The sequence below is a fragment of the Saprolegnia parasitica genome (assembly GCF_000151545.1).
Source record: "Saprolegnia parasitica CBS 223.65 unplaced genomic scaffold supercont2.5, whole genome shotgun sequence".
In the NCBI taxonomy this organism is placed as follows: domain Eukaryota; phylum Oomycota; class Saprolegniomycetes; order Saprolegniales; family Saprolegniaceae; genus Saprolegnia; species Saprolegnia parasitica.
This window is the reverse complement of record NW_012156399.1, coordinates 331,863-347,689: the sequence shown is the minus strand read 5'-3', so window position 1 is coordinate 347,689 and position 15,827 is coordinate 331,863. Positions and strand designations below refer to the sequence as shown.

Sequence of the window (15,827 nt, the reverse complement as noted above, 5' to 3'; positions counted from 1 at the left end):
CAAACTCATCGATTAGCTCACGGTAGCGCACTTGGCATCGAGGCTGCTGAGGGCAATGGCGAACGCAAGCAGTGGCGTGAGCGGCGGCGCATAGTCCAAGACGTACACGTTGCGGTCTGGTGTTCGACCAAAGACCATGACGGCGTCGGCGCCGCCGCTGAGCAAAACAAAGTTCTTGACTGACGCGACGCGCACGCGGCCGTCAAAGTTCAGTCCAAACGCTTGCAGCGACTCGACCCAACGTGGCGGCTTGTTGACGAGCTCGGCGTTGCCCAGCACGACGTGCATGCGCCGTGGCGTCCGGCCGTATGTCGCCGAGTAGATGATCGTCATCGGCGTGTCTTCGTGTACGACGCAGTACGAGGCGCCGTCGACGGACCCAAGGAGCTGGCCCGCGACGGCACGCTTCTCGTTGGCATTGCAGATGGGTACGACAGCGGTCCGCGTCGGCTGACGCCGCAGCGCGGCGCGGTAGACGACGCCGTTGTTGTGCAGGAGCTCAAAGACACCGTCGCCTCGATGGGCGACGCTGCACTGGGTCATTCGAACCGTGGATGGGGGCGGCATGGAGCGACGATTCTGTGCTGTCTGGTTCAAGAGTGGCAAAATGTACAGTACGATTACACGTCCATGCTCGGGTTGCGCGAGGGCGGATTGTGTGTCCGCTCGTCGTACGACTCGACAGGCGCTCACCGTCACGGCTTCAACGGCTTGACATAGCAATTAGTGCAAACAGTAATACTAGCAGCAGGTGCAAGACGCTGCACTCCCTGAACGCTGCAAGTCGAACGCGCTAGCTTGGCGCCATGGCAAGCTGCTCTGTATGTGGGTGCGTCCGAAACCGTCGCCACGTGAGACGGCCACGTCATGTGCCGGGGACCATACGTTGGACACGCCCTCAGCTGCTTGAAGAAGCCGGCGCCAGATATGGCGCTTGCCCACCAAGCGACCGGTTCAGTTCACGCAGCACGAAAAATCAATAAGATCTGAAATGCAATATATTGTACACAAATAAAATAGCACGCGCCTTCTACTAAGCAGCCAAAACGAAAGCCCGAATATATAGCAGCGACTCGGTCGGCATTTAATCGAACGTGACAAGGTGCGAGTCCATGGAGCTCAGCGCGATCGCAAACGCCTGGACCGGCGAAAACGGGTGCCGGTAGTCCATCGAGTACACTTGACGGTCCGACGTGCGGCCAAAGAGCATCATCGTTTTGTCCATGTCGTCCGGGTGCGAGAGCAGAAAGTTCTTGACCGACGCGGCGGCGACGCGCCCACCAAAGTCGAGGCAGTACGCCTCGAGCGACTCGATCCACACCGGCGGCTTGTTGATGAGGCTGATGGCGCGGGACGCGTCCGGGCGTTCAATCTGAGACAGCATCGAGTCGTCACGGCCCGTCGGAACGTACCGCTCGACCTCATAGGACGCGACGTCGTCGTTGTTGCTGGCTTCGTGGACGAGCGGGAGAGCCACGCGCATCTGGCGGGGCGTCTTGCCAAAGGTCGCAGCGTACTGCACCGCGCCGAGCTCGGACGGGATCTCTTCGGTGGTGTTCAGCACCGTGTACTGCGACCCGACAAAGTTGCGCTCGAGGCGCGCAATCGCGTTGGCCTCGGCCGGGGCCGCGTTGGCCGCGTAGATGGAGAAGGTCACGCTCATGTCGAGCTGGCGCCGACGCACCGCCGTGCAGAGAAGGACGTCCGTGTCTTGCGTGTACAACTCGTAGTTGCCCGAGCCGCGGGTGCGAATGTAGCACTGCATCACAAGCGCCTGGGTCGGCGACGGCGTCATGAGGAAGCGTGTCATCATTTGCACAGAGAGGCGCGCGGCTGTGATGAGCTGGTGGCGCAGAGCGACGTCGGCCGGCGGCGGCGGCTCCATCGGCGCTTCCGTGCACACGTCCATGTGATCCTCGAGGGCAGCCTTCTTCATCGTCTCGGAGCAATAGGCGCACGTGACAATGACGTCGTTGGCCATGCGCTGGGCAAAGCGCGACGGCGAGAGCTGGTCAAAGCTGAGCTCGTCACGGCACATGGGGCACGAGTTGCGGTCGCTCACCCAGCGCTCGATGCACAGCTTGCAAAAGATCTGACCGCAGCACTTGGCCTCGGTCGCCGAGGTGAAGACCTCCTGGCAGATCGCGCACTCGAGCATCTTCTTGTGGTTCTCGAGAAGTTCAGCTTGCGCGTCACGCGGCATGGCCGGGTCGGCGGGAAAGGCCACCGACGACACGAGGTTGGACGCAGCGAGCGCCGATGCCGCTGTGCGCTGGCCGAGGTGGCGCGACTTCAGCGCCGTGTGGATCTCAAAGAGAATGTCGACGACCTCCGACACGCTCGTGGGGCCGCCGGCGCGGATCTCGTCGCCGCTGTCATTGTCGGCCTGGTTGTCCTGTTCGGCGTGGGCGACCGACTCGTTCGCGTCCTCGTCGTCGACCGACATGCGGTCGCTAAAGTCATGGTCCATGTCCATGTCTTCAAGGATCGCCGCGTGCTCGTTGTTGGAGGCGTCGAAGAGCTCGTCCGGCGACTCGCCGTCCTCGACAACGACAAAGGAGCTGTCGCTGGACGTCGACGGCTCGTACGCCATGTGCGGCGCGCCGATCGGGAGAAGGTCCACGGGGCCGTCGCCTTCGGCGAACGTCGAGCTCACCTCAATGTCCATGTCGAAGCGCGAGTTGCGGGGCGTGATGCGCGGGCTGTTGCGCGGCGAGAGAAAGACCATCTCGGACAAGGTGCGCGTCCGGAGCATCTTGTTCGAGTTGCTGCGGCGCGGCTCCGTGACGACGCGGAGGCGGCGGGCGAAGCGAGCAGGCGAGGCGGCGGCTTGGTTCTGCATGCTGTAGCTTGTGGTGGATCTTCCCAATAAGAAAATGGAAGAAGACGACGGCGGGATGCGAGCGCGACGTCGAAGAAGAGAAGAACAGAAGGCGAGCCGAACCTATGCCTTGAGCCTCGAAAAGCGGAATGAAATCCGATTACACACCAGCGGGGGTGCACTTTCCGGTGGCCGCCGGGAATTCGCAGCGATAAGTACACGCACCCTACCCCGCCTCGTCCCCACGCACCCATTGAGATCGCCAACGCTTGGTGTTTGTATGGGACGGCAACGGAGACTTGCATCGCCTGCGAATTGCGCTGGCCATTTTATCACTTTCGCCTGGCAGAGGGGCCGTTATCCGGACACTTGAGTTTGCACATTTTCTACTGCAGCGGAACGCAGATGGCAGGTACCTCCAGCTGGCTGCCAAGCGGCCTTGTCGTTGTTCGATCGTGCGTTCCCTCTACGGGCGAGCTGCTCGTTGCTGGTTGCCTCTACCACACATTCGCTGTATATTGCAAGGCATTACACGGGGTGTCCCAGCGTCTCGGGCAAGGCGACCGAGCAGCTCTCTGCCTTATATGGGACATCGACCTGGTCGATGGCACCGCTCCATAGTCGCTGCGTCGTCGACAGCAGATCGTCCCAGGACTGGTGCCACAACGCACTGGATGCAAGCGGAGTATCAAAGGGGGCGCGACGGGACGGGCCCAAGACGAGGTCGACGGCGACGCGGCGTGCGACACGCTCGTCGACGCCGAGGCGCAATGCAAACTGCTCAAAGCGGAGGCAGAGATCCCGCAGACCGGCCGAGTTGTTGTCTAGTATCGGTGTGAGCAATAATGCACGCTGCCATACGGTAATGGCCGTCGCACAGATGACCTACGCGCGTAGTGATTTGCGGCGAGGGCCGCCGTATCCATCGTCGCGAGGTCGACGTCTTGGACGATCGAAGGGTGCACGCGGGTATGGAGCGCGCATGGGCAAGCGCACACTTTCATCACCTGACGCGCGATCAGATGCGTCACATAATGGCGCCATGCATCGCGAACCTTGTCGAGCTCGACGCCTGCGAGGACAGTGAGAAGGATCCGCATCGACGCCGGCTGGCCCAGCGTATGTTTGACTTGGATCCCCACGCTGGTCAACTGCGACGGGGGCACGGCGAGAAGCACGAGATCGCTCTCAAGCGCGAGTTTCGCATTGTCGTGGTACCTACAGCCGGCGTGAGATGATACTTGGCGTGGGCGGTGGCGGTGACCGCGCGACAGCGGCGTCAACCCGCGCCATCCAGCGAGGGTCTTCTGGCTGCCGTGTGGATATCGCAATGAGCGTTGGCGGCCACCCGCTGGCCAACAGCGCCTGGCTAATCTCGACGCCAACACGACCTCCGCCAATGATGCCGATCCGTGTGGTCGCGTCGGGCAGCACGGCGAGGCGCAGCTTGTGCACGAGCAGCGCGAAGACCGTGCACTGCTGCGCAATGAGCTGGATCACGATACCTCGCGCGTGCATCTGCGGCTGGACGCGGAGCGAGAGGCGCTGTGGCTGAAAGAGCTGCGGGTCCAGCTTTGTAATCGCGTTGGCGTAGTCTATGCTGTAGGCGGCAGACCCGAACGACATGGCGGCGGAGCTCACGTCGAACGGTCGCGTCCTATTTGTATCCGGATATCCGAAAACCCACAAAAACACATTCACATCGCGCCGTTGGCATCACCTACTACGTGCAGTATATTGCATGGACAGGTCCCCGCGCCCGAGGCAAGCGATGGACTCGAGGACGCCGTGTTGACACGTGCATGATCAAGTCTTTTCGGGCGATGTGGGACGCGAAGATATCGGGTCAGCGGTCGAACGCGTGGCGCAGCGTGTGGCGCAGTTGCTTAGGCCGCGTATCCGGATGCTGTGAATTTTTCACGTCTGGTTCGTGTGGGAATTGACCGCACGCATGGAGATCTCAGGATGTTGCATTTCAGATTTCCGACGCTGCCACCACCATGCAGCGCTTCATGCTCCACGGCGCTTCCCTGCTCAAGCCGACGTCGGCTGCCGGCGCCCTTGGGCGCATGGTGCTGGGCCTCAACAGCACATCGGCCTTCCGCCATGAGTGGCAGGTGGTCACGGCGCGTGTCGACCACGCTGAAGCCGTGATCCGCCACGTGCACGCGACCACCGACTGCCACTCCGAGTTCAAGCCCGTGGGCCTTTCGCTCGCAGAGCCCTCTGTCGACAATGTGGTTGATCAGATGAAGCGACTTGGTAGCACTGGGCTGCTTTTGCTCCCCGACGCCGTCGATACGGCCCAGTGGGACGCGACGCAGACGTTGCTGAAGGCGGCCAAGGCCGCCAAGCTCGAGCACCTCGTACAACGGCCACTTTCCACCATGTAGAGCTCATCGACTCGTGTAGGTACTCGTGTCGACGGCGACGTCGGCGGCCGACTCGATGGTGCCGAGCGGCAAGGCGTGGTTTGAGCTCGAGTCGGCGGCGGAAGCGACGCAGATTCCGCTCTCGATCGTGCATCCCTCGACGCTCATGGACACGTTTCTGTACGGGAAGCTTCACGAGATGGTGTGCGGTCGAACGCTCTCGGTGACGAACGAAGCGGCGCGCATCGCATTTGTCGACGGACGCGACGTGGCCGACGTGGTCAACCGCCTCGTCTCGGTCGACGCGCCGGCGTCGACGACGCTGCATGTGACGGGCCCCGCGGCTCTCTCGATGCAGGAGGTTGCGGCGACGCTGTCGCGCCACGTCTTGCCGCCCGTCAAGTACTCCAAGTTTCCTCTCTGGGCCGTGCAGACGGCGATGTGGGTGCAAGGTACAACTGTTTATCGCCTTGCGCGGTGCGTGAACGCAGCGTAGGCAAGCGTCCGGAAGAGATTCAGGAGCTCGTGAACCTCTCGCGCTACTACGAAGCCCAGTACGAAGCGGAGACGAGCACGACGGTGGAGGACATGCTCGGGCGGTCGCCTCGCAGCTTTGAGCAATTCGTGGCCGACCACAAGGACGACTGGCCGCTGCACAAGTACACGTAGTCTTGACTAATATCATCGACAAATGATGCGAGCACACACAAGGTCGCATTGTATTGGCTGTCGTAGAAGTGCGCTTAGACGAGCTCGGGCGACTTGGCCGCCGCGAAATCGGTCGGCGACTGCAGCAACGGCGCCTTGCGCGGCGCGGGCTTGAGCACGAGCGAGAGGCCGACGGTCACGATGACCGGCACGATGAGCGCCGCGAGGAAGAGGACCATCGAGTGCTCCGTAAAGAGACCCTCCGCGAGGACAAACTCGCTAAAGCCGTCGACAAAGACACCGTCACGCGCCCAGCCCGACACGAAAATCTACGCGGTATCAATAATGCTTCAACCCCACGTGGCAAGGTGGCGTACCGTGACGAGACCACTGATGCAGCCGACAATGACGGCGGTTGGGTGGCAGCGCTCCCAGAGACCGAGGAAGATGGGCCCGACCGTCGCGGCACAGAGCAAGTCGGCGATCAAGAAGAGCTGGAGCACGCTCGTGTTGGTCATGGCGATCGCGATCGCGGGGATGTTGATGAGGACTAGAAGAAGACACGTCAGAACACATGCGCAAAAATGAAGGGCCTAGTACTCGAGATGACGCGCGCCTGCGTGAGCGAGAGCGACTGAAAGTTGGTCAGAATCTCGGCGCTCATGCCGGTCTGGATCGTATCGGCCGTCGACGAGACGAGCGCTGCGATCACGATGAGCACGATGATGCTCCACGCCTCGTCCATGTTGAGGAGGATCTGGAAGAAGAACGAGTCGGTCGCTTCCGCGTGCAAGATGCGGCCGACCATGCCCGTGACGCCGAGGAGCACGATGAACGGCGTCGCGACAAGCGCCGCAAAGCCACACGCCATGTGCAAGTCGCGGGACGTCTTGGCCGAGAACCTATCGACACATGAGTTTCCATTTCGAGCGGACCTTGTCGTACGTGCGCAGCCAAAAGCCCGTCAAGAAGAGGTTGGACGAGACGATCGCAACGATGAGCGTAATCACGGCCTCGAAGCCGAGCAAGGTGAAGTCTGCGACGCCCGTCTCGGCCCACGAGCCTTCCGGGATCGACACGGAGGTGAACATCGCGATGCAGACAACAATGATGAGCACGAGGATGAAGCCGCCCTTGACAGCGTCCGTCGCGATACTGGCCTTGATGCCGCCTAGCATAACATCGCCTTAGCACTCGTCGGATGTATAGAACAGCAGTCGGTACCGAAGAGCGTGTACGAGCACGTGATGACCGAGACGAGGATGACCGAGACAAGCGTGTGCGTGTCGGGCGCGAGTAGCGACATGAGCGACCCGATCGCCGTGAGCTCGGCCGCGATCGAAATGAGCTGGTAAAAGAGCGAAATCAGCGCCACGTACATCTGCGGCACGACGCCAAAGCGCTAGTACGACAACCATGAGTCTCGCGACGATGATAATGTCGTCGTACGCGCGCCGCGTAGTCGCTGAGCGTGATGCCATCGCCGAGCATGTCCGAGATGGCCGGACCCGCAATCTGTTTGACATGAACGATGATGAGATCATCCTCACTCGCAAGGACGCGTCGGGTAAAAGTACCGCGAGGACGCCGTAGCCGAGGACGATCGAGAGCCAGTAGCCGATGAGGCCCCACGTGCCGACGGCCGCCGCCGTGTCCGGGAACGAGAAGAGCGCCCACGAGCCCATGCCGGACGAAAACATGCACCAGCCGAGGACCCACGGCGTCTGCGTCTTCTTGGCGCTAAGAAGAGAGCGTGAAGGTGTGAGGCTCGTCGTCGTCGTACCTGATGTACGTGGCGACGCTCTTCACGGGCACGAGGTACGTGACATACACGGCGTACGCGGCGACGGCGAGAAGCGTCGCGATGAGGCAGATGTAGGCGACGGCTGCGGACACCATGGCAACTTTGCGAATAAACTCGTTCCATGACTCACAAGGCGGGGCCACCTGGCGCCACTTCAAGAAATCGGAACGATTTTTTATTGATTTTATTACACGAGTGGTGACTAGAAAGGCCAAGTGCAAAAGTGCGACATGCCGAGAGCAACGCGCCTTGCGTCGGCTTCAATCGCTGGATGTTGGCCCACGGACCGGCGAACGCAAGAAGAATTACAAGTCGCACGGCCTTGCGCGAGGTGCGTGGCGGATTGTACTGTACGCGCACCAAGCTGCGGCTGCTGTGGCCCCGCTGTGCATGTGACACGACGCGCACCCAAGTGAGTCACGTGATGGCCGTAGAAGCCGCATGGCGTGACGACAGCCGAGGCACGGCGGGTGGCAGTGCACGCCAGCCATTGGTTTCCGCCGCCGCACGTAGAATGGACGCAGGCCATGTCAGAGGCCTTGGACAACACGCGCAAACACGCATGATGAAGGCGAACGACGATTGTATCCAACAATAAGACACAACAAGGAAGGCCAAGGACACTTGCGAGGAGCAATCACACTCGCGGGAGGTCAACCTAGGTGACGCTGCTGCCGGGATAGACAAGGCATGTGAAACACGATGTCGATCTTATCATGCGCGGTCGATAGCTCAATCAGACGATGCCGGTGTCGTTTTTACCGTGAGCGTTCCAGGTTCGTTGGGAGGCAAATTTTGCCTCCAAACTCCCTCCACGAGCAACTGCTAAAGCCAGAGGGGTTGGCTTTGGGACTCGATTTGGACTCTGATGGGAGATTGTATCATCAAGTTGGTTTGGATGCTTTCTGACGCGCGTCCTGCAGCGACCTCGGACAGCTACTACCGGTACCGCGGACAGGAAGCAACCAAGCCCGCGACGATCAACAGCAACGAGGTTTATTACCCGCACCGTTTGCCTTCCAAACACTGTCTGTCTGCTCAAACTCTGTTTAGATCCTGTCGGCCGAATCTTGATTTTAATATCGGCACGTGCCACCCTGGATGCCATGTCCCAATACCTTTGAAAATGCATATCAGTATAGATTGATACAGGTGTCGGGCGTCTGGTCCCGAGTTCAGTTATTCTCGGCCAATCCAGGTACCCGGTAGCAGCAATGAGCCAGTATCCGCCGCCTGCCCCGCCGCAGTACGCTGGCTACGCCCAGTTCTACGGTAACAGCGCGCCTCCGCGCGGGCCGCCCATGCGACCGCCTCCTCCTCCGCGAGGTTTCTCGTTGCAGCAGCAGGCTCCGGCGTACTCGTACCAGCAACAGGCGCCGCAGCAAGTGCAGTACCCGTACCCGCCGCCACCGCGACCGCCGTTCCAGCCTCGACCGCAGGGTAGCGTGCTTGTGCCATCTCGCCCACTGGGGCCACCTCGCGCTATGGTACCACCTCGGCCCGTCGCGCCGCAGCAACCGCCTGCGGGTAGCAAGTGGGACAAGGCGCCGCACGCACCTCCTCCTCAAGTGAACTCTACGTCTAACCAGTGGCAGTGGGGTACAGGACGCGCCGAGAACCAGCAGCCAAATCCCGCGGTACGCTACGGGCCGGCCACGGAGGTGGCCAGTGCAGCTCCAAAGATGTACAACCGAACACCGCCCGCCGTGTCCAAGTTTTCGTCGCAGCCTCCGCCGAACGTGCATCAGCAGCAAGCACCACCTGCAGGTGTCGAGTCGACGCAGTGGCCGCCAGCTCTCAAAGCCTACGTCGAGCGCGCCTTCAACTCTGCCCGAACCGAAGGCGACAAATCGCGTGTCCAGGCCCTTCTAAAAGAGAAGATCGCGTCCGCTTTGGCAGCAAACCAGCTCTGGACCAAGAACTGGAATGCGGAGCCGTTGCCGCTGGAGGAGCAAGGCAGCACGATGATCGCGCCAGGGCCCATGGGTCCCCGTCCTTTGCATATGCGTCCTCCTCCTCCTCGTCCTCTTCATGCGGGTCCTCGCCCACTTGTGCCGCCGCCCCGTCCGGGCATGGTGCCCCCCCGGGGCTTTGTCCCCCCACCCCGTCCCTCCGGTTTCATCCCACTAGACACATCCGGCCCGTCATCCAAGTTTACGAAGCAGCCCAAGCGCAAGATGATGTACGTCGTCTGTTTCAATGAAGAACCGTGCAAGATGTATTGCATGTGCAGGGACGACGACCCCGATGGCCACGACGTCAAGCGAAAGCTAAAGCGGCAGCAGCGCTTCCTCAAGGACAGCTTCGTCGCCAACAAGACCCGCGCCCCCACCGTACACTTACCATCGTCGTATTGCGGTCCACTCACAGCATACCATCCACAGGTGGACGAAGACCGACCACTGCAAGTGCTCAACGACGACGGCGAATTGGATTTGGACGCCATGATCATCAAGGGCACGAGCCAAATCGTCGAGAAGGAGTACCTCCGACTCACTTCGGTAGAGGACGAAGCATATGTCCCAGCATCTCAGCGTCGCGTAGGCGCCGCACCCGTCGACCGTGCGCCCGGAGCCCGTGCTCCACAAGGCGCTCGAGATGGTGCGGAAGAAGTGGAAGAAAGGTAAGTGCGACTACATTTACGTGTGCAGCCAAATGAAGTCGATCCGCCAAGACTGCACGGTATTCTCGCCGACCTCTTCGTGTCGATGCAAACCTCGGGTGCGTAGGTGCAGCACATTAAGAATGCCTTTACGGTCCGCGCGTACGAGTCCCACGCGCGCATTGCGCTTGAGGAGGGCGACATGAACGAGTTTAACCAGTGCCAGACGCAGCTCGCGGCGCTCTACGATGCGGGCATTGAAGGCTGCGCGCTCGAGTTTCTCGCGTACCGCGTGCTCTACTGCATCTACGTGTGCCTCCAGGCCAAGGCGGACGTCAACACTGGCAACGTGGCCATGGCCAAGGTCCTCTCGCGCATCCAGGCCGCCGACCGCGACGACGAGACCGTCGCCCATGCCCTCGACGTGCGCGAAGCCGTCGCGCTCAACAACTATACGCTGTTTTTCCACTTGTACGCGGCGGCGCCCAAGATGAGCGGGTACCTCATGGACGCCTACGTCGACCACGTGCGGCTGCAAGCGCTGCGCATCATGTGCAAGGCCTACCAGCCGCATATTCCTTTGGCGTACGTCAAAGAAATGCTGCGATTGGAAGGCGACGACGGCGACGCGTTTGTGGCCGAGAGCGGCCTCGCGTACGTGGACCCGGACCGGACCTTGATCGACGTCAAGGCGTCCGAGATTGTCACGGTGCGCAGCAACGCCAAGTCCCTCTTGTAGTGTAGCGCAGGGCGTGTATAGGTAGACGATGTAGAGTTTGAGTACAGTGTCACTTGATCTTACGAAAGGTGTACTACGTAATAACTACGAAGGAGGGCGAAAGATGATGCCAACATTTGTATGGCAGGTTCTGTGACCGTTCAAGGCCGTTCGTGACGGTGCGTCACAAGGGTGCCGACAGCTTGAGCAGCCACTTGCTTCGTGTCCATCAAGGAGCATCGATCGACAAGCCAACCTACCGGGAATACTGTATTGCGTTATGCATCGACTACTCGACTCCAAGCTTGCGCAAGAAGCCGCGAATACGCTGCACGCTGAGCTCCTTTTGCTTTTCCGTGCTGACCTCAAAGACTTCGGTGGCGCAGAGGCTGTAGATGCGGTTGGCATCGACCTCAAACGGCGTCCAGCTCTTCTCGACCTTCTCAAAGACGGCCCAGTCCGCGTCTGAGACGTGAACGGTCTCCTCGTCGCGCTTGGCCATGCGGCCCTTGATGATCTCGCGGTTGCAGTCGCAGACCACGACGGCGACGCTGACGCCCACCTGCTTGGCGCCCTCGAGAAAGAGCGAGCGAAACGCAGGCTCCCGAAAGGTGGCATCCACGAGCACGCGCTGGCCCCGCGTGAGCGCCTCGAGCGCCGTCGACCAGCAGGCCGTGTACGTGGCGTGCGTCGACGCGGCCGAGTAGACGTCGTCCGTTTGGTCGCTCGGCGTCTTCTCGTTGACGGGCACGCCGGCGAGCTCTTTGCGCACCGCGTCCGAGCGCACCCAGACCCAGCGCGGGTCGGTGACCGTGAGCGCCTCGGCGATCGACGACTTGCCCGAGCCGGGGAGGCCCGTCACCAGCAAGAGCAAGGGGCGGTCGGCTGGCAGCGCCAAGAGACTCAGAGCCACGAGCCAGTGGCATTGAGCGCGGGCGCGGGATTTCGCCGTGTCGTGCATGAGCGAGTCGAGCGCCTGGAAGCCCGAGACTTTGGCGCGGACGACGCTGCGGTAGGCCGTGTAGAAGCGCAGCAGTTGGTTGTTGGCCTTGGAGGCTTGCTTGGACGCGTCCAAGTACGCGTTGTTGAAGTCCCGCGCGAGGTCGTGCCGCCCGAGCCGGAGCAAGTCCATCGAGAAGAACGCCACGTCCGCGAGCGGGTCACTGTACCGGAACCGCTCGTTAAACTCAATGCAGTCGAGGACGACGACATCGAGCGCCGAGACGTCCAACGTTGTCAGCTCGTACGCCGCGATCGGCGGCACGTAGCGTGACGCGACCTGGGCGGTCGAGAGCGGTGCGTCTACAAGAGCTTTAAGTCGCATGCAAGCGTCGAAGAATTCGTACTCGCAGCGGTCGGGAGAAAGTACACGTGCTCGAGGCGCAGGTCGCCGTGCGTGTCCGAGATGTACTTGTGCTCGACGCGCTGCCGGAAGATCGCTTCGAGGTCCGCCGTCATCGCCTCCGAGAGCCGCTTCACGTGGGCGTACACGCTCGCGTCGACGAGGCCCGCGCGCGCGTGCGTCTTTGTCTGCGCAAAGTTCTCGTTGACGTTGGCGGCGATCGCACTCGGGCTCCCAAACGCGTCGATCGACGGGCTCTTGCGCGCCGTGACGTGGAAGCGCGCAATCTTGGCCGCCACCGCGTGGAGCAGAGTCGGCGTGAGCTGGCCCGTCTTGAGCAAATGCAGACACGTGTTTTCGTTGGGCAGCCGGCGCATCTTGACTGCCCAGTCGACGATCTCGCCGAGCTCGTCGTTGGCATAGTACGTCGCGTCCTTCTCGCGCGCGTCGGTCCAGTAGTCGTACGTGCTCATGCGGATGACGCTGTCCTTGTCCTTGTAGATGGGCACGACGCCGAGGTAGACGGTGGGCGCGAGCCGCTGGTTGAGCTGGGTCTCGGCCAAGCACGCTTGCATGCGCTTGTAGACGCTCGAAAAGTCCGCAAAGCCAAAGTCGACGTTCTTCTTGACCTTGTACACGACGTTGGCCCGGAGAAAGACCATCGACATGTGCGTCTGGATGAGCTCAATGGCGTCGTAGTCGTCGTCGTCGTCATCCGTCGTGGTCACAGCGTGCGGGTCGGCAACGTACGCCTCAGGACGCACGAGGCCGTCGAGGAGCTCTTGGCTGGACGCCGAGACAAGCACCTTCTTCTTGCGCTGCGCTGCCATCGTGGAAATGCCAATCTTCCGAACAAGATCTGGGTTTTGGAGTTGCGTGTCTTTAGCCCAACGTTGATGTGGCATACAAATGCCAAGATTCATTCGATCGGGCCGGCGCTTCAAGCGCTCCCGACGGCGCAGCTGCTCACAAAATTGTCCTCGTGGCACGCTGCTACTGGTAGATCCCATCCTCGGCTGCACTCTTCAGCAGTTCCCACGAAGCTTTCCCGGCAGAATCCACCCACCGGATTTCAGGGCAAGTCCCTCGAAACAACGTCGTACAAGCACGCGCATGGAGAGAGTTCGATGCACAGGCGCTCACTATACCATACAAAATCGCCGTTTCTTGACAACTTCAACATGCCTAATACGACGTGGCAAGCGGTGCGGCGGCGACACTGCCCTCGGGCGACTTGCTATTGTACTCGTCTTCGAGCGCGAGCGAGTTGGAGCGCAGGACGTGGCCGTACCAGATGGCCGACGCCTTCGGCATGCGCTCCATCGTCTCGTAGTTGACCCAGTGCAGACCAAACCGCTTGGTGTAGCCAAAGGCCCACTCGTAGTTGTCGATGAACGACCACGCATAGTAGCCCCGGACGTCGACGTTGAACTCGGTGATGGCCTTGTGCATCTCGGCGAGGTACCCGCGGTAAAAGTTGACGCGGAAGACGTCGTTGGCAGCCGCGGCTTGGTCGTCGTCGGCGACCGCGCAGCCATTCTCGGTGACGATGATACCACCCGCCGGCGCGTACCGGGCTTGGATCCACATGAGCAGCTTGCGGAAGCCCCACGGCACGGCGTTCCAGCCCATGTCGGTGCGCAGCCACGCATCGTCCGAGGTCTGCTTGGTGCCAACGTCCTCCCAGATGACGCCTTCGTGGCCACAGACCTCGTTGGCGAGGTACGCGTCCGAGGGCTCGACGTACGCCGTGCCATAGTGGTTCAAGCCAAAGAAATCGCTCGAGCCCTTGAGGAGCGCCGACTCTTCGGGCGTGAAGCGCGGGAGGCGGTCGCCGAGGCGCGTCTTCATGACCTCGGGGTAGTCGCCAAAGTAGACGGGGTCCGCAAACCAGCCAAGGTCAAAGAGGAGGTGGCGCTCGGCGGCGTCGGCGTTCTGCGCCTGCTCGACAGGGTCGTCCGACGGCTTGGGCTCGCGCCAGTCGCAGTTGAGCGTGATCGCAATCTGGCCGCCCTGCGCCTCCTGGAACTCGGTGCGGTAGACGTTGACGGCGTGCGCGTGGCACAAGAGCAGGTTGTGACCTACGCGATAGGTCATACTAGGATCTTACAGCGGATGGAGAATGGTCAATGTACCTGCCGTGTACACTTCGGTCTTGCACTTGTGCTTGCGGCCCGGCGCCATGTCGCCCGAGCCGTGGCCCAAGATGGCCGAGCACCACGGCTCGTTGAGCGTCAGCCACTTCTTGACGCGGTCGCCAAACCGCTCAAAACAGAGGCGCGCGTACGCAGCGAACGCATCAACGAGCACCTTGCCGCCGAGGAGACCGTCAAACTCGGTCTGAAGCGCCAGCGGGAGGTCCCAGTGGTACAGCGTTGCAATCGGCGTGATGCCATGCGCCAGCAGCTCATCGATGAGGTTGTTGTAGAACGCAATGCCTTCCTCGTTGATGTGGTCCATGCGGCCCGTCGGAAGGATGCGCGGCCACGAGATGGAGAGGCGGTAGTGCTGGAGGCCCATGTTGGCCATGAGCTGGACGTCTTCCTTGTAGAGGTGGTAGTGGTCGACAGCCTTGTCGCCGGTGTGGCCTTCGAGGACCTTGCCAGGCGTCTTGGAGAAGGCGTCCCAGATGCTGAGGCCGCGGCCGCCTTCGTGGGCGGCGCCTTCGATCTGGTACGAGGCGGTGGCGGTGCCCCACATGAAGCCGTCGGGGAATTGCAGCGTGGTCATAGTGCTTGGTGGTGGTGTCTACTGCTCGACAAGGCGAAAGGCAAACTGCGGTCATGCCCGGATTTGCAACGGAAAAGACAATACAATGCCAATGTTTTATTGGAACCATTTGTTTGTATGCAATATAAAAGATGGGACGTGCGACAAGTTGGACGTGGCCAAAAGACGCCAACTTCAAGGAGCCAATTCCGACGGACGTGGCGTTGGACGAGCGCAGATGCCGACGTTGCTACTTCTACGTCGTTGAAGGCGAAGTGAGCTCGAGCGACTCGGTAAAGGCCAAACGTGAACAAGGCTGGGCGTCGTGGGCGAGGCAGGATGATGAGTATGACGTGGTAATCGCGGGCAAGGCGTCGGTAGGTGTCAAGGCCGTAATGGATGTGTCGTGGCTCATCGCTCGGCCGCGCTAAGCTCAAGTTGTAGAGTTGCAGAACAAACAATCGTTCGCCGGTGCTTGTGCAACCAGCAGCGCCGTCAACCTCGCAAAAGCGACGGTACTGTCAGTACGACGACGGGAAGACCAGCGAGTCCATTCGAAAGGGTGACCAGCTAGTCCATTAGAAAGGGTGGCCAGTTCATCAGTAGGGAGGGTAACCAGTTCGTCGTCTTGCCCAAAGTGGGTTGTATAATACGTCGTCGACCTGTTGCAAGAAGTAGCTCAAGCCACGACGTTTGCAGATGCGTTGCCTGGTTCTGGCGGCTGCTCGACCAGAACTGGCTGCACCGTGGTTGTAGATTCGTCGCACGCGTCTTTCTCGCGCAGCAGAGCAATTGCCGCGGAGTTGCATTG

General features: G+C 61.1%; 8 protein-coding genes across 8 annotated transcripts; 2 read left to right on the top strand and 6 right to left on the bottom strand.

Moving 5' to 3' along the window:
- Nucleotides 1–12: 12 nt before the first annotated feature.
- On the bottom strand, nt 13–543 carry SPRG_01978 (hypothetical protein; the record flags this gene model as incomplete). The annotated part of the gene is made up of 1 exon (XM_012340539.1): nt 13–543. The coding sequence occupies one exon, from the start codon at nt 541–543 to the stop codon at nt 13–15; it is 531 nt and encodes a 176-aa protein (XP_012195929.1).
- A 437-nt stretch (nt 544–980) lies between these two features.
- SPRG_01977 (hypothetical protein) lies at nt 981–2,967 on the bottom strand. Its single transcript, XM_012340538.1, has one exon. The coding sequence runs from the start codon at nt 2,840–2,842 to the stop codon at nt 1,085–1,087; it is 1,758 nt and encodes a 585-aa protein (XP_012195928.1). The 5' UTR covers nt 2,843–2,967; the 3' UTR covers nt 981–1,084.
- Nucleotides 2,968–3,349: 382 nt separating this feature from the next.
- SPRG_01976 (hypothetical protein) lies at nt 3,350–4,478 on the bottom strand (the record flags this gene model as incomplete). Its single annotated transcript, XM_012340537.1, has 4 exons — nt 4,086–4,478; nt 3,877–4,039; nt 3,711–3,828; nt 3,350–3,645 (listed from the first exon to the last, which is right to left on the bottom strand). Exons 1-4 carry the CDS (start codon nt 4,445–4,447, stop codon nt 3,350–3,352), a joined length of 939 nt encoding a protein of 312 aa, XP_012195927.1. The 5' UTR covers nt 4,448–4,478.
- A 327-nt stretch (nt 4,479–4,805) lies between these two features.
- Nucleotides 4,806–5,935, top strand: SPRG_01975 (hypothetical protein). Its single transcript, XM_012340536.1, has 3 exons — nt 4,806–5,187; nt 5,234–5,645; nt 5,690–5,935. Exons 1-3 carry the CDS (start codon nt 4,822–4,824, stop codon nt 5,860–5,862), a joined length of 951 nt encoding a protein of 316 aa, XP_012195926.1. The 5' UTR covers nt 4,806–4,821; the 3' UTR covers nt 5,863–5,935.
- On the bottom strand, nt 5,840–7,753 carry SPRG_01974 (hypothetical protein). Its single transcript, XM_012340535.1, has 8 exons — nt 7,625–7,753; nt 7,419–7,581; nt 7,291–7,356; nt 7,066–7,243; nt 6,787–7,012; nt 6,442–6,743; nt 6,219–6,391; nt 5,840–6,170 (listed from the first exon to the last, which is right to left on the bottom strand). The coding sequence occupies exons 1-8, from the start codon at nt 7,738–7,740 to the stop codon at nt 5,937–5,939; spliced, it is 1,458 nt and encodes a 485-aa protein (XP_012195925.1). The 5' UTR covers nt 7,741–7,753; the 3' UTR covers nt 5,840–5,936.
- A 1,285-nt stretch (nt 7,754–9,038) lies between these two features.
- On the top strand, nt 9,039–11,065 carry SPRG_01973 (hypothetical protein). The gene is made up of 5 exons (XM_012340534.1): nt 9,039–9,827; nt 9,879–9,978; nt 10,030–10,146; nt 10,190–10,327; nt 10,375–11,065. The coding sequence occupies exons 1-5, from the start codon at nt 9,130–9,132 to the stop codon at nt 10,984–10,986; spliced, it is 1,665 nt and encodes a 554-aa protein (XP_012195924.1). The 5' UTR covers nt 9,039–9,129; the 3' UTR covers nt 10,987–11,065.
- A 55-nt stretch (nt 11,066–11,120) lies between these two features.
- On the bottom strand, nt 11,121–13,179 carry SPRG_01972 (hypothetical protein). The gene is made up of 2 exons (XM_012340533.1): nt 12,312–13,179; nt 11,121–12,267 (listed from the first exon to the last, which is right to left on the bottom strand). Exons 1-2 carry the CDS (start codon nt 13,135–13,137, stop codon nt 11,255–11,257), a joined length of 1,839 nt encoding a protein of 612 aa, XP_012195923.1. The 5' UTR covers nt 13,138–13,179; the 3' UTR covers nt 11,121–11,254.
- A 230-nt stretch (nt 13,180–13,409) lies between these two features.
- SPRG_01971 (hypothetical protein) lies at nt 13,410–15,084 on the bottom strand. Its single transcript, XM_012340532.1, has 2 exons — nt 14,443–15,084; nt 13,410–14,388 (listed from the first exon to the last, which is right to left on the bottom strand). The coding sequence occupies exons 1-2, from the start codon at nt 15,035–15,037 to the stop codon at nt 13,493–13,495; spliced, it is 1,491 nt and encodes a 496-aa protein (XP_012195922.1). The 5' UTR covers nt 15,038–15,084; the 3' UTR covers nt 13,410–13,492.
- Between the last annotated feature and the right edge of the window lie 743 nt (nt 15,085–15,827).